Source organism: Scomber japonicus, chromosome 18 (assembly GCF_027409825.1).
Source record: "Scomber japonicus isolate fScoJap1 chromosome 18, fScoJap1.pri, whole genome shotgun sequence".
Taxonomy (NCBI): domain Eukaryota; kingdom Metazoa; phylum Chordata; class Actinopteri; order Scombriformes; family Scombridae; genus Scomber; species Scomber japonicus.
In genome coordinates, this window is record NC_070595.1 from 4,262,728 (window position 1) to 4,285,873 (window position 23,146).

Genomic DNA, 23,146 nt, shown 5'->3' on the forward strand with positions numbered 1-23,146 from the left:
CAGACAAAAAACACTTCAAATCGTTCAAATGCAGTTCTTGTATTTAGTTACTTATAACTTTAGTAACTATAATTTCCTCACTAATTTGTGATAACATGTGTCTCAATAAACATTGCAGTAGTAGTGTGGTGTATATGGTACATGAGGCCTTGTAGTTTTGCTTTTAATGCTTAATTTTGTACATATAGTTGAAGTTTATAATCTATATTGTATTTTAGATTTTAGCCGTGCTAGTATGTGGACTGAAATACCTAAGCAGCTGTTGGATGGATGGCGATTACATTCACAAACTCCAGAGGATGAATCCCTCAGACATTGCTGACTTTTGTTCACAGCCATGTTTATCTGTTAGCAAGGTCAGCATCAGCAGTAGTATGAAAACGTCTCCTGTCAAACGATACCTGCAATCCATCCTTTTTGCACCCAGAGCTAGAAAATATGACTGTTTGTATGGACTTGCAATTGGTATCAGTATCACTTTAAGGGTACAGTAAATTACGATACCAGTGGTACTTAGATTGGTACTGGTATCGGAATTTTTTTAAATGATACATACCAGTCCTAATTATAACTATGTTAGCATTTAGCTTAGCCTCACAGAGCTGCTAGCATGACTGTAGATTCTGGTCAATCTAGTTTTTCACAAAAGTTACTCAAACAAAAGGAAATAGTGGATTTGCTCGGGACTATTTTCAGCAGTGGATTAATACACATTTGATCTTCTAGGGAGTATTTCTGGCAGCAGGACAGTGTGTGTGGGATTGAGTAAAAAACAAACAAACACTACAGTGTGTGTTCATAGTAATAAATGGCTCACTAATGTGTTTAATAGTTTTTGGACTGCATTGCAGGTCTATGGCCCAGACACACATATTATTTCATTGTTGGTTTAGTCTTTTCATGGGATTTTATTGACAGTAACAAAAATATAGAACATCTCCACATCCTTCAGGGTGCTATTGCAGTTACATTTGATCATTTCTGTCTATGTAAAGGAGGACATCTTTGTTTTGAAATGAAAGTCTTCACATGTAAATTGCAGTATTTCTTTTCAATCTGATCTGACAGAACAGACAGATGATGAGTGACATGTTTGTTCTTAGTCATCACATCATGCTTCTTCATGCTCTGTCTGTCTCTTCCTCACTCTGTCTCACTCTAAAGTTGAGGGTTTTTTTCTCACTTTTCTGCACTGTAATTCATGAACTCTTTCTCTCTCTCTCTCTCTCCTCTCCTCACTTTTTCCACCCATTCTTTCTCATTTCTGCTCTCAATTTTTGGTTTTTGCCCAACTTTCCCTTTCCTCCTTTCCCTATTCACTATACACTTCACTCTCTTTAACAATGCATGTTTTTTGCCTCTTTTTTTTTCTTAATCTTACATTCATCTCCCTGCTAATACCTTGACCTGTTAACACTAAAACAACTGACTTCATTTTAAAACTATAACCCCTGATCTTTCACGTTTAACGCCCTATACACTCCTCTACACACCCCTGACTCACACGCACAAACACACTCTGAAAATACTCTAACACGCACATCAGACGGCTCACAGTCCAGCAGTGTGACTTCCTCCCTGGGAGAGGAGTGGTTCAAGCCGGAGGGGCCTCTGCTCCAGCAGGACCTCAGTGTAAACTCCACCTCCTCCTGGATCAAACCATAGAAACACACAGGTAACACTTTCCACACAGCGACACCACCAACCACTACAAACTGTCCAGATTAAGCAAAGAACAGCTGAATGACAGGGACAGAATAGATGAGAACAGATTAGAAGGTTCAATCAGTTTAGATAAAGTTGGTCAGACTGGATTGGATTAGATTAAATGTGATTAGATGAGATTCGAACTTTGATAATACTAAATTAAATGAGTTTAATTTAATGAAACTAAACTAGATTATAGTAGACTAGATTTAACTAGATTGGATTATCTGAATTGTTGAGATTTGATTAGATCTAATTACATTAAAATACATTAGAAAACAGTAGACTACACAACACTAGATTAGATTAGAGATTAAATTAAACTAGCCAAAACCAGATTACCTTTGACTAGAGCAGGCTAGTATTTGACTATACTACAGTGGGCTGTACTAAACTAAACAAACTGGGTTTAGACTAGAGATTGGTTTATTAGATTAGATTAGACTGATCAAACTAAATGGGTCAGACTAAATGAGTTTAGGTTAGGTTAGACTGGACTACATTAGACATTAGATCTAGACTAGATTAGATTTTTACATCACAGCATAATTAGTTCAATCAATACAATAAATGAATGTGCATTTAATAATATACCACTTACAGCTCAGTAGACAACAGAGTATACATTAAACCCATGCAAAAAGCAAAGAGTACATGACAGTAAAGTGACAGATTAAATTAGTTTATATTATATAATATTACATTAGATTAGATTAGATTAGACTAGATTAGAGAGATGCTGGAAAACACCATGCAGTGACAAAGTAAAACACACTAGAAAAGAGCACAGAGCACCGAAAAAACATCATCAAATATCAAGCTGTTAGATCTCATCTCAGACAATATGAAGCATCACTTTACACACACATACACACAGACACGCGTACATATACACACACACACAGGTTTAATGTATACAGGTGCATGCAGGTTGCTTGTTACTGTAAGGCTTTTTCAGTATGGTTCAGCATCATACGGTGAATAATAGTAGTGTGTAGGGTGGGGGGGCATATGCATGGTGTGTGGGTGTGTATTCTGTCCCTACAGTGCAAAAAACACTTGACTCAAGCATTAATTTGTCCATGTTATTTGGTTCACAAAGGACTCATTTCAAACCACAGCAGCAATTTATTATTCCTAATGGTTAGTTCATTTAGCTTATATTGTAGTCACTCTTATTATATAAATGCTGTAGTATACAGTACAAAAAATCCCTTGCCTTAGATATTACAAGTACATACACATGAAATACATACAGTTATATAGTATTATATTTTTGAAAATGCAATGAAATATTTTGAGCACAGAAAAAGGTTTTTGCAAACAAATAAATTATATTTTGTATTTTTCACTTATTATTGCAAATAACTGTAAAATGATGTTAATAAAACTAGATATCTTAACCAAAACTATAAAATTATTTAGTTAGTTTAGTAATTGAACACTGTGACACACTGAAACACTGTGAGAATGATGGTAAATGATGATTTGTGAATCTAATATGAACAGCAATTGTCTAATCCAGTGTTTCCATTCTAACTGTACAGGCCTGATGGGCCACCAGGTAAATGAGGACCCCCACCAGGCCACAAAAATACTTTTTTTAATGCTAAAAAGTCCTTTCATTCAGAAATCAATAGTGGAGACTCTGTGCAGCGCTGTTCTGAAATGTGAGTCAACCTCTGTGTTGCTGCCTGGGAAACTCTCGGTAGTGTATCTCCTTTTAATAAATAGAGCAGCGTGAAATGTGTGTGTGTGTGTGTGTGTGTGTGTGTGTGTGTGTGTGTGTGTGTGTGTAGTAAGTGAGTGGTTGAGTGAGTGTGAGCGGTTGTGTGAAGTGACCCCAAAGCAGTTAACATAGAGTAAACACTGCAAACACATAGCAGGCTTACCACATTTATAAAGCAGTGTATTTTTATTTTTATTCATTTTATTTCTTTTTCCAAACATTATTCTCAAAAAAATAGAATTTATTGGCTTGCAAATTTAGATTTTCTGTGCTCAATGGTCCTATCTTGTGTGTGTATGTGTATGAAAAGACACAATATACTGTGACTTAAGCTAACATTTGAATTGTCCTTTTTGTGTCGTAAGTGAGTTTAATGGTACATTTAGAAGCCAAAAGCTGTGTTAGCTGGCCTGACGTGAAGGAGACAAATCACACACACACCTACACACACACACACACACACACACACACACACACACACACACACACATAGACACACACAGACACCACTACCACTATTTAACAAGCCGATCTCACCGTGAGCACCACTGCGGCTGTTTGAGTAAAAGCATGCCTTTATGTACTGTTTATTAGATTATTTGAGAGTGTGTGAATATATGTGTGTGTGTGTGTGAGAGAGAGAGAGAGAGAGTTATGCCTTCCCTCTCTACACCTACAGTATTTTGTTACCACCAGGGAGAAAGGGTCATGGGGTCAGAGTGGGTCATAAAGGTTACACTTCTTAGTATGGGTCCATGTCTGATGCGTGCCGTTGCTGTTATTGTTATGTTGTTGTTGTGTTACTGTCTCCTTCCCCAGGTTGTGTCAGGTCATGCGTTTGTACATTGGCTCTTGTCGGTCTGTGTTACACTATCCATCTGTCTGTCTGTCTGTTTCTCTTTTTTTTTTCTTTTTTTCTGTATGTCTTCTTTGTTTGTTTCTGTTTGTCCGTCTGTCCTTTTATCTGTGTGTGTCTGTATTTTGTGTGTGTAGCTGTCTTCCCCTCCTCCTGCTCCTCCTCTTCCTCCTCCTTCTCCTCCTCTCACCCGGTCTCTTCTCACTCTGGTACTTACAGATAGGGGGGGGGCACCGCAAACCAAACGCTCACCATCACGTTTACCCCCCCTGAAAGCACTTTGGCCTGGTTGTGAACAGACCAGGGAGGTGTTATGTCCAGAATGCTTTTGGGGAGATGGTGCCTGGTCTGCCCTTACTTTGCTTTTCAGATTCTACAGTGTAATAAGGACTAATCAAATCAATTCAATATTATATCATTGGGAAAACCAAAATTAAACAAATTATACCAAAGGAATAAATGGGGATTCAATTGGGTGCCAGAGTGAAAGCAACTGGTTGGCTCGTTGCCTTGCCAATGCCAGTATGAGAGCTGGTTGCTGATTGGTTGGTTTGGTCGGTTTCCTCTGGAACTGAGCTCAGGTGGGTTTTTGTTTTTTTTTACAGTGCAGCCCACAGAGAGCACACTGTGTGTTTTTTACAGCAGATTTGGCTCCAAACCATTACAATCATTACAGACTCAAGCTGATTGGGAACAATTCTGAATATTTGATTTACAAAAACAAGTTTCAATTGCACATTTAAAAATGAATGCGGTGTCTTTTGTGGCTGAGCCATGTCTGGCTCTCTGTCAGGCTGAGTTGGAACACTGACTGCTGTAGCTGCTTCGAAGGTTAGCTAACACAACAGCTAATGTGATTATTTCAAGTATTTTTAAAAAGTCTAGTTCTAGCAGGTTGTTTGACATACCAACAGATAGATGGACAGGCAAGAAGACAAAACTCTAATCCCCAAAAGACACACACACACACACACACACACACACACACACACACACACACATTCAGGTAAGTATTACAAAGAACAACTTCGAAGGACTGTGATGACTGTAGCATACTGTAGGTGGCACTGTTTGCTGTGCTGTGATGGCCTATTAGCATTCTCTCTAAAAGCTTTAAATCTACTGGAAAATCTATACATTGAGGGGAAAATACAATTCTGTGCTTTATTTATCTTACCTCTAAGTCATCTCCTTACATAAGTGGTTGGTCAAGTTTCTTGGTAAGATAAATAAAGCACACGCCAATAGAATTCGCAGTTGCACGCAACTCCAAATGGTCACCAGGCTTTTGCTTTTAAAGTGCCACCAGGGCTCTGTTCCCACCCCCTCTACAACACTACTCTCTCCTTCCTCCCTCCCCTCCCGCCAACATTATCACAGATCGTGCTGTACAAGGATGGGATTAATTACAGATCTTAATGTCACCGCTGTCACTGCAATCTGCCTCTATCAGATCTGTGGTTTGCAATGGGCGGGAAGAATGAAAGACTTGAGCGTTTCGGAAGGCGTTTGTTAAAGGGCAGCAGCATCACATTGTAACGCTCCTTTCAACCCCCCTTTTTTTTTGCTCCTCTTTCTACCGCCTCTTTTCCCCCCAACTCTCGTTTGCCTTGTATGAGCAAGCATAAGGGCATGGGCGCAAGCTAACTACTCCTGGATCAAAAAAGACCAATACCACTGTCCGAATCTAGCTTTTCATGTAAAACAATGGGTTCCATCCTTTGCATCACCCCTGCCAGAGGGATTCCTGTGGCTTGTGGCTCTATGTCATGGTTTTATTTTGTTTTTTCAACGCAACTCTAACTTTTTTAAGTGATCCTAGCTTAAGGGCACAGGTCAAACAATTGAGCGGACCTTTCTCGCTCTTACTTTCCCTCTCTGTGTCAGCTTGTCTGATTATCTATCTATCTATCTATCTATCTATCTATCTATCTATCTATCTATCTTATTGTCGACTGTGCTGTGTGTTTTAAATGACTTTTTCTTTCTTTGGTTTTTTGGTGTAGTATATGGTTTTTAATGTCATGTTTATTTTATTAATCATAAGCATTCGGTCTTATTTCCCCATCCTTTGATCATTATCCCACTATTCCTCAACTCTCACTGGCTCTTTTTCCTCTCTCGCTCTGTCACTTTCTCTTTATCTCCACGCTGTTGCTACGGAAACAGTGGACAGGGGAATTTCTATGACTTGGCGCAGCGAAGCATTTTGGGTCAGGGGCTCAGTGTTGGATTGCATTATTGATTCATATCGATACAGTAGGCTACATTTCACTAACGATCCACTGAAGCAAAAGGAGACAGGGAGACAGATTTTTAGTGAGTTGGATGATGCTGCAGTATGATTCGATTTTTGGGGGCACAATTTAAAGAAAAAGAGGATAGGAAAAAGGTGTCAAACACCACTTTTGGACAAAGATGTTAGACATGTTGAAGTTGGACAACCTCTACTAAAGTATGTTAGATAATCAGAATCTGATAATCTCATCTGATGTTAGAGACTTTTGCACTGAAGGGGACCAAAAAAATGTTTCACATGATCAGAACAAAAGATTTCATTCCTTTCATTCAATAAATAATAATGTTCTGACCCAGTGGCCCCTATGTTTGTCAGTGTATTTCCAAGTCTTTACAAATGACTATTACAGATAAAAAAAACTTTTTTAATATGAACTTTCCCTGATCTGCCACCTCATGGTTATAGTTTAGTTTCAACAAGTGGTGTTCAAACTATTCCATAAAGGACTGAGTGGCTGCAGCTTTTCATCCTAACCAAGCAGAACCACACCAGGCTTGATTCATTTAATCAACTGATCTCAGTCTTCAGACAATGGATTGGTTGTAGCGTGTGTTTGATGTGCTTGGTTGGTTGGAACAGAAACCTGCAGGCACACAGCACTTTATGGAATAGTTTGGACATGCCTGGTTTAGGCTATTCAAACTACTTGGCTAAGTTTAGGGTTGGGCCTCCAGGGTTTCAACTTACACGGTCTTGCAGCATTATACAGTAGCAACATCATGCTACTTCTGCCTTTTCTTCTCAGACAACGGTCATTATATTTGTAAGGCCACAAAACGTCCCTTGTGAGGAAATTGTAGATGGAGCCAGCAGAACTTTGAGTGAGTCCATTCAAGGTATAAACACTTTTGATTTTAGGCAAGATGTCACGCAACCTAGTTCATTTGAACCATACTGAGGCATTCATTCCCTTCACTGTCCTGCTGATCTAAAGACTGCTGGACTGTTACTCTTGCCTGTTAATCTGTCTTCCTGTGTCTGTACCAAACAGGATAAGTAATCAGGCAGAGCATCCTGCCTGCTAGAATGCAAAGAGGAGAACGCTGCCTGTTCCCCTTCAGGAAAGAAAAAGAAAAAAGAAAAAAAACCCGCAGAGGTAGAGCTCTAGAGTGGATGTTGGTGCAGTGCCACTAGTGCCTCTAAAGGCTAAGACTGCACATTACACCCTTCTCTTGACTGCATTCATTTCAAAGGCCGCAGACACACTCTGCATTATGATACTGTACACGTCTATCTCCCCTTTCATTGGGAAACCTAATCAGTGAATGGGCGGAGGTTGAGTAAGGGAATGAAATGTTGCATTAATCACTCCCAGACTGCTGTCTGGTCTCTCCTTTTATTTTGCTTGTTTTTTAATTCTCTATACTCTGTCTTTTTTTTCTTTTCTTTGTCCTCCTGCTCGTTGTTCTCAGTAGAAATGGTATTGATTCTTTTCATTGACGGACAGATACTACTGGCCTGAACTGACTCTTGAGTATTACTTAGAGGCTCATTGATGTAAGGATATACGTTGCACCATAACAGTGTGGAGAGCTCCCTCTTTCTCTTTTCACTCTCTCATCCTTGATTTCCATCACCACACCTTTCCACCTTGACACACACTTTCACACCATCTTAAATACACACTCTCTCTCTCTTCACCAGATTTAATTATCACTTTCTCTATCATTGTTTTTCTCTCACGTTCCTTTTATCCAACTAATCATCGGTGGCCTTTAGGCTAGTATTTAATCATTATTGGTGGTCAGAGTCCCTTGAGCCCTATTGGATTGCACTCACATTACTTTGTTTGTTGAACGTTACACAACACTAGAGCCACAGTGGTTTCAGGAAGAGAATCATATTGACAAAGAACAATATAAACATATTGATTATGTGGATTTTGGTTATAGAATAGACTCTGTACATTTAAAACCATATAAATAAGGATCTACGTTTGTCCTCAGGAAGATTGTGACTTTCATTCTTTTTGTACATTGGTACTGTTTATGTTTATGTACACTATATAGTTTGGTAAAGGTTACCTAATAGCTCTTTATGATTTATACATACCCACAAACTATGTAATAACTCTTTGTTTAGCAAATAGCTCTGCCTTCAATGTCGACCTTGTAGTTGTAATAATAAAAGTAGTAATATTATTACCAAATAACAGTACAGCAAAAAATCAGTGAACTCTTTAAATCGGTGTGTCAATTGTGGCTGAAGGAGCTCAGCATTATGCAACTTAAAGGCTTTTTCTGTTCAAAAATACATTACACTTACTGTTCTTTCAGTTGGATGTTAAAGCTTCAGTGTGTAGAACTTGTTTTCACACTCATCTGCTAAAGGAGGAAAGTTAAGGCTTGTACCTATATGAACAGGATTTGTGACATCATAACAATTTTGGAATTCGTGGTCCAACAACATACACAAGTGCGATGCAGAAACTTGAAGCTGGCAGTGCACAAACACTTAGAATGGATTTTACAGTAATGTAGGAGACATCTTGTGTATGTGTACTGTAGTAGAGAATTAAGAGAATTATGCCTTAAAACAAAACAAAAAAAAACGTTTCAGATGTCGATGTTGGAAAGTTATCTTACAATGTTTGTTACAGTCTTAACATACTGATAGCATGATTCTGATATAACTGGAGATATTAGATCATTTGTGTTATGCAGAGTTCAAGTTCAAGTTCAAGTTCAAGTGTACTTTATTGTCAAAAATCTATGTAACAGGGTTAGCACAGAAGTCTGAAATTGCGTTTTACCAGTCTCCAATGTGCAGTTAAAAAGACATGTAAAAAGACATAGACACGCACACGCACACACACACACAGTGTGCAAATACTGACATAATACACAACCACACGCACACACACACACACACATAGCAGCAGAAGTACAATCAGTGGTCATAGTAAAGTGAAAGTGTAGATCTGTGTACAAAGTGCAAGAGTAAAGTGCCAGTGGTATGGTGAAGGAAATGTTCATGGAATGTCATCCAGTGACCTTGGAATGTTCATGTGGTTTTCTTCAGTGTGTTGATGAGTCTGATGGCTTGTGGAAAAAAGCTGTTGCTCAGTCTGCTTGTGCGGGACCGCAGGTTGCGGTACCGCTTCCCTGATGGTAGAAGGGAGAACAGTCTGTGTGCTGGATGAGTTATGTCTTTGATGATGTTCATTGCCCTCTTGGAACAGTGTGAAGTGTACAGTTCATGGATGGCTGGTAGGGGTGACCTGATGATCTTTTCTGCTGTCCTCACCACCCTCTGTAGCGCCTTTTTGTCTGCAGCTAGGCAGCTGCTGCCGTGACACTGCTGGTCAGGATGCTCTCAATAGCACCTCTGTAGAAGATGGTGAGAGCAGAGGTGGGAAGGTCGGCTCTTCTCATCCTTCTCAGGAAGTGGAGTCGTGTCTGCGCCTTCTTGACCAGCGCAGTGGTGTTGGTGGTCCATGAGAGGTCATCTGTGATGTGCACTCCCAGGAACTTTGTGCTTTTCACAGACTCCACTGCACTGCCGTTGATGATGAGTGGGATGTGTGTTGGTTGTTTCTTTCTGAAGTCCACAGTAATTTCTTTTGTTTTGTTTACGTTGAGAAGCAGATTGTTCTTCTCACACCAGGCGATGAGTTGCTGCACCTCCTCTCTGTATGCTGAGTCATCGTTGTCTTTGATGAGGCCCACCACTGTTGTGTCGTCTGCAAACTTGATGATGTGATTTGTTTCTAATCTGGCACAGCAGTCATGGGTCATCAGCGTGAACAGCAGGGGGGATAGCACACATCCTTGCGGCACCCCAGTGTTTATGATGGTGGTCGCTGAGGAGTTGTTTCCGACTCTGACTGTCTGCGGTCTGTTTGTTAGAAAGTCCAGCAGCCAGTTGCACAGTGAAGTGCTAATGCCTATTTTACTCAGCTTGTTCACCAGATGTTGGGGGATGACGGTGTTAAACGCAGAGCTGAAGTCAATGAACAGCATCCGCGCATGACTGTTTTTGTTCTCCAGATGAGCCAAGCAGAGGTGGAGTGCTATTGCTATGGCGTCATCAGTGGAGCGCTTGGGGCGGTAGGCAAATTGGTATGGGTCCAGAGTGGTGGGGAGGGTGGATGTTAGATGGACCTTTACCAGTCTCTCAAAGCACTTCATCATGATGGGAGTGAGTGCTATGGGTCTGTAGTCGTTCAGTGATGATGCTGGTGACTTCTTTGGTAGTGGTACGATGGTGGTAGCTTTGAAACTTGCTGGTAAGATGGCTTGGTTCAGAGAGGTGTTGTAGATGTCTGTGAGGACGTCAGTCAGTGAGTCTGCACAGTCTCTGAGCATGCGCCCGGGTATGTTGTCTGGCCCTGCAGCTTTCCTGGGGTTAACCTTGAGTAGGGTCTTCCTCACGTCGGCTGGGTCCAGTTGAAGTGTTGTGCTGTCTGGGTTTGTGGGGTTTTTTGTGGGTGTTGTGGTGTTATTTTCTTCAAACCGGCTGAAGAAGGTGTTGAGTGAGTTGAAGAAGTCTGTGTTGTCCTCACACGGTAGGGGGGATGGTTTGTAGTCTGTGACTGACTGGATGCCTTGCCACAGGCGTCTTGGGTCCTTTGTGTCTGTGAAGTGCGAGTTGATTTTTTGTCCATATGCACGCTTGGCTGCTCTCACGCCCCGGTGCAAGTTGGCCCTGGCAGACTTGAGGGCCTCCCTGTCCCCAGACTTAAAAGCAACGTTGCGTGCCCTCAGGAGCTCACGTACCTCCCTGGTGAACCAGGGTTTTTCGTTTGCTCTTACTGTAATGGCCTTGGTGATGGTTACATCTTCCATACATTTTGTTATGTATCCTGTTACAGAGTCTGTATATTCGGTGAGGTTGACTTCCCGGTTGGTAGTGGCCGCCTCCCTGAAAACAGACCAGTCTGTGTATTCAAAACAGTCCTGTAGAGCTGCTGTGGAGCCCTCTGGCCAGGCCCTGATCTGTTTCACAGTTGGCTTGCTTCTCGTCAACAGAGGTCTTTAGGCTGGGATTAGCATAACAGAGAGATGGTCTGATGAACCCAGGTGGGGGTGGGGAACAGCTCTGAAGGCTGTGTGCTGTTCAATATAATAATAATAATTAACTTTATTTCTATTGCACTGTAACATAATACAATATATACCAAATGAACCGAATATTACACAAAAAAAACAATGGTCAAGCATAAGTAGATGAAACAAATATAAAATTAGCACATTAAACAATTAAAACAAATAATAATAATATTACAGATATACCAGTCTGTACAGGTGGATGTTGATATTGGGCACTTCTGCAAAATTCATGTAAACATTAAAAGGTCAATTAAAAAAAAAAAATCTTTCTTTATACAACATCTGCACATGATAAGTAGAGTATGGATAACAAGACATATTGTTAATACAAAAATACTGATTTAAGGAGCGTATGTTGAGTTCTCTCAGCCACCGTCGACCTCTGCACTCTTTAACTGTCTCAGCCTCTCAATCCACTTCATCTTCAGTTGGTAAAATAAAATAAAATAAATATATACATAAACTCAATGTATTTTATGCAGTGATATCTTGCCCAAAGACTACATTTGGTTTCTACTGTCTGCTTCATTCTTATAAACACTGTGCATGTGCATCTCTCTACATAATCATAGTGTGTTTCTGTGTGTTTCCATACTGTTATCTTTAATGTGTGTTTCTCTGCCTTCATATGACACGGCAACTCCCTACTCTCTGTGACTCCATATTTTCTTTTCTATCCTATGGTCTACTCCTCTTTGTGTTTGTGTGTGTTCGTCTCTCTCTTTCTGTCCTCTTCTTAAAACATAGTTGTGAGTAAGCTGCGTCACATGTCACATACATACACCTCACATGTATGTATGTATGTATGTAGATATGTACTTTTTAACATAAATGTGTCGGTGATGTCATATTGCATTTTCTGAATGTCTGTATTTGATGCAAATATTAGTTCTTGACAATCTCAAATCCACATGTGATTTCAACCAATGTAGTGAATCATTTTTATACATATGTGTCTTTAATAAGTAAGAACACTTTTGTAATAACTTCCAAATAGTTCAATATAAGCAGCAATTTCTGCTGTAAACTGAAACACATGTTGATCTATTGTGTGCATGCAGATTGTTGCTGAGATAATATTTGCCCTGGTTGTTCCCTCCTGTGTGCTCTTCCTCTCCCCTCCTTTCCACTACTTTCCACTCCTTTCCACCTCCTCCCTTGACCTCCATGCACTCCCCTCTCCACCACCATTCTTTCATCATCTTCCTCTATTCTCCCTCCCTCTCTTCAGGAACCTCATTCAATCACTACAATCATCACACAGATCATAGATAAAACTCTAGTTAATCAATCATTACAGTTACTTTTCATTACTCTCCTCATGATCATGGCAATCACTGTCATTTTTAAAGTATGATGTCACTACAGGATACTACTGTATGTGCTCACACTGCTAGTAACCATGTGGAGGCATTCAATTAGAGAAGATGACAGCTGGCTTTATCAGTAAGCAGTAAATCAATTAGAGTAACTGACACAAAGAGACCGTGCTTTAGTATTTAATTTAAAGCTAAAGGCTGGTCATATTCATTTTTTATTATCAACAAATCTCATGTGCAGAACCAAACCAACAGATGCATTTTTTTTGTCCACATAATTAATGTAAATCCAATATTCACTTTCTTTAGATGTTTATTCAGCTCCATCTCCTAGCTGCTAAATGCGGCTAATGTTTGACAGTTTGGTGCAGAGCTTTTTCTAAATATTAACTACTAAAGTAAAACAGCGGACTGAAAGATAGTAAAACAGAAGAGCCTCTCTTGTTTTGTCACTATGAGGAACTCCTTTCATATTATGCACACATCATACAATATGATACTGTTAATATATAAACCTCTAAAAAAAGTGTTCAACTATACATTTATGATCAGTTTTTGAACATTTACACTCTGTACATGTGTAGTATGCAAATTCCAACAGGTTAACGAGGTCAAACAAGGCGGTTGCACACTTACAATTAACTAGTTAGCAAGCTAGCGTTAGCGCCTAGCGTTAGCAATAGCATTAGCATTTGTGGCACCAAATCATTACAGACAGTTATATTAACCCAATAAACCTACTGATGGCTTATATCTGACAACAGTATAGTATTGCTTAGTGTAGAAAACACATAATTTACATTTTGTATAATGCAGTAATGTTCACCGTAACAACGTCCTTGGCCACCATTTCTAGTTTGGAAAGTGATATTACTGCATTTTCTCATATATCTCAGTGTGAATGCACTACACCTCTAATGTATTATATGACTTCATTAGTGCTTGTGGAGTAGTTTGTTCATTGTAAGTTTGACACAAGATTATCCACCTTGTTGTACAGTGCAGGTCAACACAGACACATGGAAACAGAATATTAGTAGTAGTAGTGGTGTGAACACACAATCAAAACATTCCATCTCAACCGCTGTTCCCTGTGCTTCTCCTTCACCCCCGTCTCCACCCACTTTCCTCCTTTTCCCCATCATCCCTCGTTCCTCTCTCCTCTCCCGTTTCTCTGCCCCCTCCCTCATGTTTTCTCATCCCATTCTAACACTGGTGTATCCATCCCATCCTCAGGCTATCCTCCTCAGTCTGTCCCACTGCGTTGTGTTACTAAAGTCTGACTGAGTTGAGGTATGTACAAGTCACCACCATCACTGCAACGCTGACAGATACGCAGCTAAGTTCTTTGGCTTTGGCTTTGAAAAGAACCAATCAGAAGTGAATGAAACATGTGCTTGAGCCAGATGTTTTGAGGATAGAAACTGTTTAGCTTTATAGCTATAGGCTTGTGAACCTGGAAACAGTAGGTACATTACCTTCTACCTTTTCCTTTTTCCCATTACCTTCAGTATTTACTTTCATTTTATTCTGCCAACAAGACTTAAATGGGTGCTACTCAGCCTATGAATACAGTTGTAATGGTGGGTTTGATGGCCTGTGTTACAGACTGGGGGTGTGAAGTTTGAATGATATGGGCATTAGCAACGCCTGGTAAAATATTGCATTATGGGACTTGTAGGATATAGCATTTTTGTAGTTTGGCCCATATTAGAGCTCTAAAATTCAGAATATATCAACCTTGCAGCCCTAAATATACAGACACTCATTAGTGTAGAAGTATCATACTACAATGCATATATGGTAACTCAATAACATTTGAAAACAGATAACCTGATACTTATTGCACCAGTATACACTGATATTTTTTTACATTCTAAAGTTGGTTTAGCTTGGTGTCTTTTCCCCAGAGAAACATATCTGGCTCTTTAGATGCTAAATGTTATGCAATGTGAACCATCTAGTTGTTAACTTAACATTTGTATGTTTGTAATAATGCAAATTAGACAAAATTCCAGCCCAGTAACATAATTTAACACTACAGTATGTCATAGAATTCATTAAATCGGTCCAAAAAGGGGCTGAATTTTTTTATTATGATTGAATATTGAGGCTTATTCATTACTTCTGTGTTTACTAGCCTTTAGTGAACACAATTTGTTCCAAGCCAAAGAGGCCAGTTATTACATGACTGTAATCGTAGGACAGTGACGACTTGCAAGTGCTGATTTATCTAAGAATATGGATGATAAAGCCTCAGTGAACACAGACATGAAGTGAACCTGCATGGCTTAGATGGACACAGCTAAATCATGAAGCCTAGCGGTCAAACACATTACCTGTTTGTTTTTTTGTCTTGCATTTCTACACATATTTCTTTATTTGTGTGTGTGTGTGTGTGTGTGTGTGTGTGTGTGTGCACATGTAAACTTAACACTGCTTTTGCTCTGTCCAATTCTCCCTCTGATCATGAGGAGCATGTTTCTTAATATTCAGACAGCAAAAAAACGTCAAAGGAAAAGAACATTATTAACAATCAGTTGTGAAAAGTATTATTTACTTCAATACATTTTTCAACATGGCTACTTTACTTGATGCTTTGTCATTTTGTATATATTTTATATTTTTATTTATTTTATACTTATAGTCCACGACAGTGTACTATTTAATACCACATTTTAAAGTCTTTATTTACAGTAGGGGAGAGTGGGGTAAATTGAGACTTTTTCTCTTTTTTTACTTATGTTGTCCTCTAGGCAAGGAAAATGATGCAGAAGTCAAATGAAAACCATCATTTCATGTCTCCTATCAATGGAAATGATAAAAATGCATCTTTGCCAAAGGACAATGAAAATATGACTTCTCAAAAAAAAAGTGGTCTCATGGCTCAACTTGCCCCACTCTCCCCTTTCTGACATTAAAATTTTACAAAACATATGAAAATCTTCTAAAATATCATGTATTTGCAATAGATTAAACTACCATATAGTACATAAAATAGTTGCTTTTAAATTTTAGTATTACTACTTTTCCCAAATAAGGGATCTGGATTGGATTGCACCATTAAATTTGTACTTTAAAATGTGCAGATACCCTGAGTGCAACATTATTTTAATGTAATTTTATTTATATTGAGTAGTTTTCTCGTGAAATGTAATTTAAAATTTAGTTTACCTATACTAATCTGTAGCCTAGTTTAATGTAGTGATGTGTACCACTATAAATAATTCCAATTGGTAACTGCAATTAAATTGCTGAATTTTCAAGTAGAATACAGGAATGTAACAGTTCTTAGTAATGCATTACTGCCCTACAGTTGATAATTAAAGTCAATCAGTTAATAAAGATTTTTTGTTTTATGTATTAAAATGTTTTAAATTATGTATTGAAACAACAGACACACCAGGCACATAAAGGAACTGCTGCATCTGCTGCAGAGAGAAAACTGCAGAGTGTCACTCATTATGGATGCAAAGCACCTTTCAGCTAGACTGTGTATACAGTGAGAGCTGCACTAGCAGAGGTGGCTTCATCAAGACACGTGAGCCCTGATCACAAGTGTGTTTTGCCTTTGCTGGTGTCGGAATGAGAATCAAATTTCCTCTGATGATCGCAGTCTTGATCACAGATTACAGGCCGCTATAAATTGCTGCTGTATGTTATATTCCGTAGGTTATTGATCCCGATCAGCCAAACATAGCCACTGCTCTGTGTGAGTGTGTGTGTGTGTGTGTGTGTGTGTGTGTGTGTGTGTGTGTGTGTGTGTGTGTGTGCGTGTGTCCCAATCAGCTAAGAGCTGCAGTGCTACTGATTTATTTCTGTGGTTACAGGACTTGACGTTGCAAACACAGCTATTTAGACAGAGGTGAATGTGTGCTGCTACACAGTATACATGCACACACACACACACACACACAAACACACGCACGCACACACACACACACAGAGTATATGTGAAGCTGTAATGTACACACACACTTTGGTCATTTCAGAATGCAATTGCAGAATCACCACACACGCAAATACACACATTGAAAAACAAGGCACAACCAAAATCAGTGTTTGTCATTCTCAGACTTAAAGGTGCAGTGTGTAGAATTTAGCAGCAGCTAGCAGAACAGACTTCACAAAAAAGGAAAATAATCTTCATATGTGTGTTTTTATCAGCAGTGGTTCCCTTGGGTTGACTGCTTTGGGATGGCGTTAGCAGCTTTTCCAACAGACATGACTTTTTTTTGGTCTTGAGAAGCTGTTAACTGATACACTGTCACCTATAGTTTACATTTATTACCAGACTTACTCTTAACATTTTATTCTGCTCTGATGTCATTCATCATCACTATTCTGCCACTACATACACATTACACTCTGCACTATTCGTTAAAAGGAAGTACACTAGGCCTGTCATCCTAACTACTTCTGTTGGACGATATGTTGCCTCAGAAATAATCGCAATAAGCAATATTATTGTAATTTGAAGATAATTTTATACCACTGATATATTGATAATAGAATAGCATAATAATACAAGGGGAGGTGGGGGGTGGGATTGGAGAATGCTTCTGTAAAAACACAGACTGTCGTTATGATTGGTTATTTAACTTTAATTCTTCTACAGTCTCTACTCAGGATGTACACAGTGAGGAATGGAGGACACTACTTGTTTAGCCAATGTGACATAAATAGCCTCTTAGCTGCTAATGTGAAGTGTGGCAATATTGAGGTCAAAAAATGATCAAGGTCCATGTATCATATGATAAGTCAGTTGTGATGCTGATAATTTTTTGTATGATATTTCCCTGGCAACAACACAGAGGTTAACTCGTGTTTTGGAACAACACTGCACAGAGGCTCCCAAACACTATTGAATTCTGAATGAATGGATATTTGGCACTATTTTTGGCATTAAATTTTTTTTTTTTTTCCTTTTTTTTTTTGTTGCTAGATGGCACCAAACCCTACAGCCTGCTCCTTAATCTCAAAGACTCAGATATTCATGCATTTTAACCCACTTGTGCTACACACTCATACACAACATACGGTGCATTTAATAGCCAGGTCTTTAGAACATGGTGACCCAGATCTGTCACTGTGGTATCCAGTACCCAGAATGCCTCCTGAGGTTTAAGCGGTGTCAAACAGAGAGATTTTCATTGGCCATTTCAGCAAAAGCACCACTATAGTATACTACCAGACTACCATAGTATATACTGAGAGGAAGCAGACTGGCTGCTGCTCACATATTGTAGCTTACGGTCAAATTTTTGCCATTTCAGTGTATCCTAGTTTGCACTTAAACCTGTGTTAATATGATCTTCCTTATCCAGATTAAATGGAGTCTTTGTCACAATTAGAATATATTGTAACTGACATAAATGAGGAGCTCTCAGTCCCACAGAGGCTGAGATTTGATACTTAAACTCCCTATAAAGTCCATAATAGAAATCTAAGTGAAATGTCAAATGTTGTAGTCCATTAACCAATCCCATTGGAGAAATGCAGGAGTGCAGTGAATTAACAAAATACTATTGGCTGAGTCTCAGCTCAGTGCTTTGCTTCTTCTTTACGCAATGTCCAACTTTAGTTTCCGCTGAGTTTAAACTGATCCGAGACTAACCTCACAAGGGCAAATCCTTCTTGAGATGTGTATCAACACATCTCAGAGTTTTTAGCTACATCATCAATGTAGCTAAAAACTTTGGTGTATCATGTGTTGGTGGGTTATGTATAGGTATTGATTTGTCATTGATTATTGTTGGGAAACTAAAGATGCCCTTTAGTACTTTCCTATCAGCTCTCATCCAAATCATATATTCAGCGAAAACTGTAGGGAACTATAGTGAGATAATCATCTAGGAAGTAATGTGAGGAAGCCTTTTTAATTTGAACTGCTGACAGTAATGTTCCCATAACAACAAATCTAAAGTCGCCTGTAAAGACGAATGCTAGGAGTAGTACATGTAGCAGTACTGTAGTTGTACATGACTAACAGTGGAAGGAAAATATACTGTGGACATACAGTATGTTTAATTCTCACTCAGAGAAACATTTGTTTCCTTTGAATAAACCAAATAAATTCTGTGGTGTCACCTGATACAACAGAACTACAGGGAGTTCTCACTTAATGGCCTGATTATGGGAAAAATGTGTAACCATAAAAACTTTGTACCAAATAATTCAACTTGCTTAAAAACACTAAATTCTCAATAAAACATCATATCAACTAGTTTGGCATGATCTTACATTATAACTTTTATATTAAATAAAGCTAATGAATACAATTGTTCTAAATATTACATTTAATCTGAGGAATCATGTCAATCCGGAACCATTTCAAATTTTACAGTAAAGTCCACTTAAATACACTGTAGGTGGATCAAATATGTAATATTTATCATTCCTTTGTGGTTACACCATTTGACATTTTCAGGAGCTTTCAGTCTTACTTTTGGTAAAATAGAATATAGAAGTAACACATGGCATTAAATACGATTCAAAGTGTTACGCTAACCTAATGCTAAGAGAAGATTCAGTTTCTCCTAAAAAAATTCAAATTTGACATTATTTGAGATCCTAAGCAACAACAATTAATATTTCAAGTTCAGTATAATATTCCAGATCTAATATACTGCTGTATTTTCTCAGCAGCAGTGACACTGTTTAGCGTTAGGTAATGAGGGCTGCAGCTGAAGTGATTTGAACAAATTACATGTTAGTTCTCATTCGTTCCAACTAGATTTTTGGAAAACGTGACAGCCCTATTTTACACTGGTGAAAAGTTACCACAGCGACAGGCGTTTAATTGTAAGATGAAAAGTACAGTCACCCCCCCCCCTTTCCTATTATTAGAAGACATGTATCAGTAATATGCAGTGGCAAGTCTTTTGCTGGATGACCCCAATATGCACTGCAGCAAAAGTTCAGCCAGATTTAGAGTACTTTAGAGGGCATCCCAGCTTTTAAAATTACACTCCTATTTCATGTCAGCTCAATGTGTTCCACTTTCACTTTACACAAGTAAAATGAGATATGAGTACAAAAGTTAAATTAAATTAAATTAAATTATATATATGAACATATCTTATTTCAGGTGAGGTTTTGATACGATTACTATAGTAATATATTCTCTAACTGTATTCAAATTATAAACAGTGTCAGAACAAGTTCTTGACTCTCTGAAGATGTTTTTAAACTCTTAAATAGAGGTTTTCATGGGTCCAAACCTCAAATGGACCTGTAGATAACCTACCCAACCCCAAAATGTATCAATTAAAAGACAGACACTTCCCGAGGGGGACCTGAGCACAGCTGGACTCCAAGAGTCCTGAACATAATAGACCTGATCCAAAATTAGGTCGACCTGAACATGTGCAATAATAATAATAACCTAACAACGAGAATAAAGACATAAAATGAAAATAATTTGTTTATATGATTCAAACACAGATTTATAACATATAATATAATCACATATAATAACTAAAAGTCCTATTCCACCTCCTGTACCAACAATAAAAACCTTCCGTAACCAACTGGGTGACGTTCTAACCTACATGCTTTTTTATTATATACTTTACAAATTATATACATTCCCAAATCCATTTAACAACATAAAACTTGTGGGCAACTGATTTTCCTACAATAAGTTTGGCTTCAGATCCCATGTCAAGAATCTTTTTCTCATCTTTGTTGTATAAAACACAAGCAAATAGCTGATGTTCCAGTTGCTTTTACCTCCTTTAACGTGTTCCTCACATTGATTCTCTTCACTTCATTCTGCCCTCACTCAAAACACACTGTTCTTTCCCGCCCTGATTGTGACTTTACACTCAGGTCCATATGGATCCACTCAGGTATTGGACATAAAGACGCATAGACCCGCGGTAGTAAAAGGAGACGCGGGTCTTATGCCCTTATGACCATGGTGACCCTTGACTTTTCATGTAGAACCACCCTAGCGTTTGTGGTTTTTAGTGAAATGTCTGGACAACTAGCTTGTGAATTGTAATCAATTTGACAATCCCTATATGTTTCATGTAGTGCCATCACTAGATCAAAAAATTTACCTTGGTTTATGACCAAATAGACTTTAAAACTAATGACATTCCCAGTGACTTCACATACACTTTGTGTTTTGTTCTAATTAGCGAATGATAGCATGCTGACAAGAAAAACAAAAATAATTAACATTTTCACAATGTTTGCATGCTAACATTAGCATTTATCTCAGAGCACTGCTGGGCCATGCTAGAACTGCCAGCATGACCGTAGATACATAGAAACATACTGGACATTCCCACTGACCTCACATATACTTTGTGTTGTGTTCTAATTAGCAAATGGTAGCATGCTAACAAAGAAAACCTAAATGTTTTCACTGCGTTAGCATGCTAATGTTAGAATTTAGCTCAGAGCACTTTACAGCCATGCTAGAGCTGTTAGCAAGGAAAACCAAAATGATAAACTTTTTCACTATGTTAGCATGATAATGTTAGCCTTTAGCACAGAGCACCACTGGGCCATCCTAGCGCTGCGAGCATGGCTGTAGGTTCTTAATACATTTGACTTTCTAAATTCATAGAAACACATACTGTACCCTGACCCTGGAGAGAGTTTTGTCTTCAGTCAGTCTGTCTGTCTTTCTGTCTAACTGACTGTCTCCCTGTTAACAGCAGTTTTCTGTTCCTACTGGTAGACTGGCTAAAACACCTGGACTCTGAGATTCAAACGTCTTCAAATGTAGACTGGAGTGTTAACATGGATGAATGTGTGTCGCTTATTTCTGACCCTGACTGTGTGCTCAGCTCCAGATGATTTACCCACCTGAATTGCTCTGAGTTTCCCAAAAAATCACAACACCCCCAGAGCCTGGCTGTGTCTCTTGTTCTTGAACAAAGTACCAACACTGATGTGCTTTTGGGAATCTCAGAACTGGTAGTCCAGTGGATGCAGACAAAGTACAAGAATCTACACACACACATAAAAAAAAAGGTTTTTGTGTGCGTCCACTGGACTAGTGCATCTTCCCTTCCCTACACAGTTTATGTGGGTGCTACAGAGCACCACCACTAGGTGTCTAAGGGATATTGTGGCAAGTGATAGCTGATTTTTCGTAACCCATATTCCTGTTTTGTCCTGTCTCTGTCTGTCCATCTGTTTGTCCCTTTGTCCATCTGTCTGTCTGTCGGTCTGTCTTTTTCCAACTTCCTCCTTTGGTCTAAAAATATTATCTTGGTTTGGGCTGGTTTTTGTTTTTTGTTTTTCTCTTTTTCTCTTTTTTTCCAACTTTGTTTCATTTACAAATGCTTGTAACTGTAACAAATGGTTTATATTTGGTATTTCTGATGTGCAATGCTGTCATAACATAACATAAATGAATATAACTAAAAACATTATTTTCTGTCATGAAAATTTGCATCTCCATAAAACACATTCCTCACCATATCATACAAACCTTTAATGCTCACTGCCAACTCACCTTCATGACCTTTGCTCTTTGACATGTGTTTTTCATCTTCGTGTAGCCACGGGTTACGAGAAGTCGCGCAGCCTCAATAATATCTCCGGGATGACGGGCGCCCAGCTGCGCCTCACCCCCATCACCAACTCCACCTTTGAGCCCTTCGAGCCGCCTGGCCTCAGGCGATGCCACTCCCCTATCCCTTCCATCTTGTAGCATAGTCAACAAGAAACAATAACAACAGCAACAATATACTCATCATTTTTTTGGTTTTGTTTTAGTTTTGTGGGGAACATGAGATAGAAACACAAGCATCAACGAAGGAGGAGTGTCTCATGGATTCGATTCATCCCAGCCGCTCTTTCATAAACCTCCACTACACGTTTCCTTCTTGATAGAAACAGCAATGAATTAGGCTCTATAAGCACTAGAGGGTCCTATTTTAAAACCACAGAGTAGCTCAATTTTACTGAATAAGCTGAGATAGACGCTTAAGCAACTGTATTTTAAAATACACACACACACTAACACACCTGCCTTACTAACAGGGATAGAGTCTAGGTTAGTTTAGATTGATATGATAGCTGAGTTAGTTTACCTCTAGCTTTCCCTGTGCTACTTCTTGCCTGTATCTCGACTGCACTTGCACTTCAATGCTTTAAGACTGACTAAGAGTAGCTTTGAATAAGAGACTTTTTCTGATATTAAGCCTCAGAACGCACACA

The 23,146-nt window shown here is 38.9% G+C and overlaps 1 protein-coding gene across 2 annotated transcripts in view; it reads left to right on the forward strand.

Moving 5' to 3' along the window:
- The window catches only part of LOC128378535 (potassium voltage-gated channel subfamily C member 1-like), a 70,039-nt gene extending 47,395 nt beyond the window's left edge, over nucleotides 1-22,644 (forward strand). Inside the window, exon 5 of one of the 2 annotated variants that reach the window (XM_053338099.1) lies at nucleotides 22,486-22,644. In XM_053338099.1, the coding sequence (XP_053194074.1) occupies nucleotides 22,486-22,637 (152 nt within the window). In that variant the 3' untranslated portion in view covers nucleotides 22,638-22,644. Of the gene's footprint in view, nucleotides 1-1,546; nucleotides 1,666-22,485 lie in introns of those variants that run through there. The other variant, XM_053338098.1, reaches the window with a different exon arrangement.
- The last annotated feature ends 502 nt before the right edge of the window (nucleotides 22,645-23,146 follow it).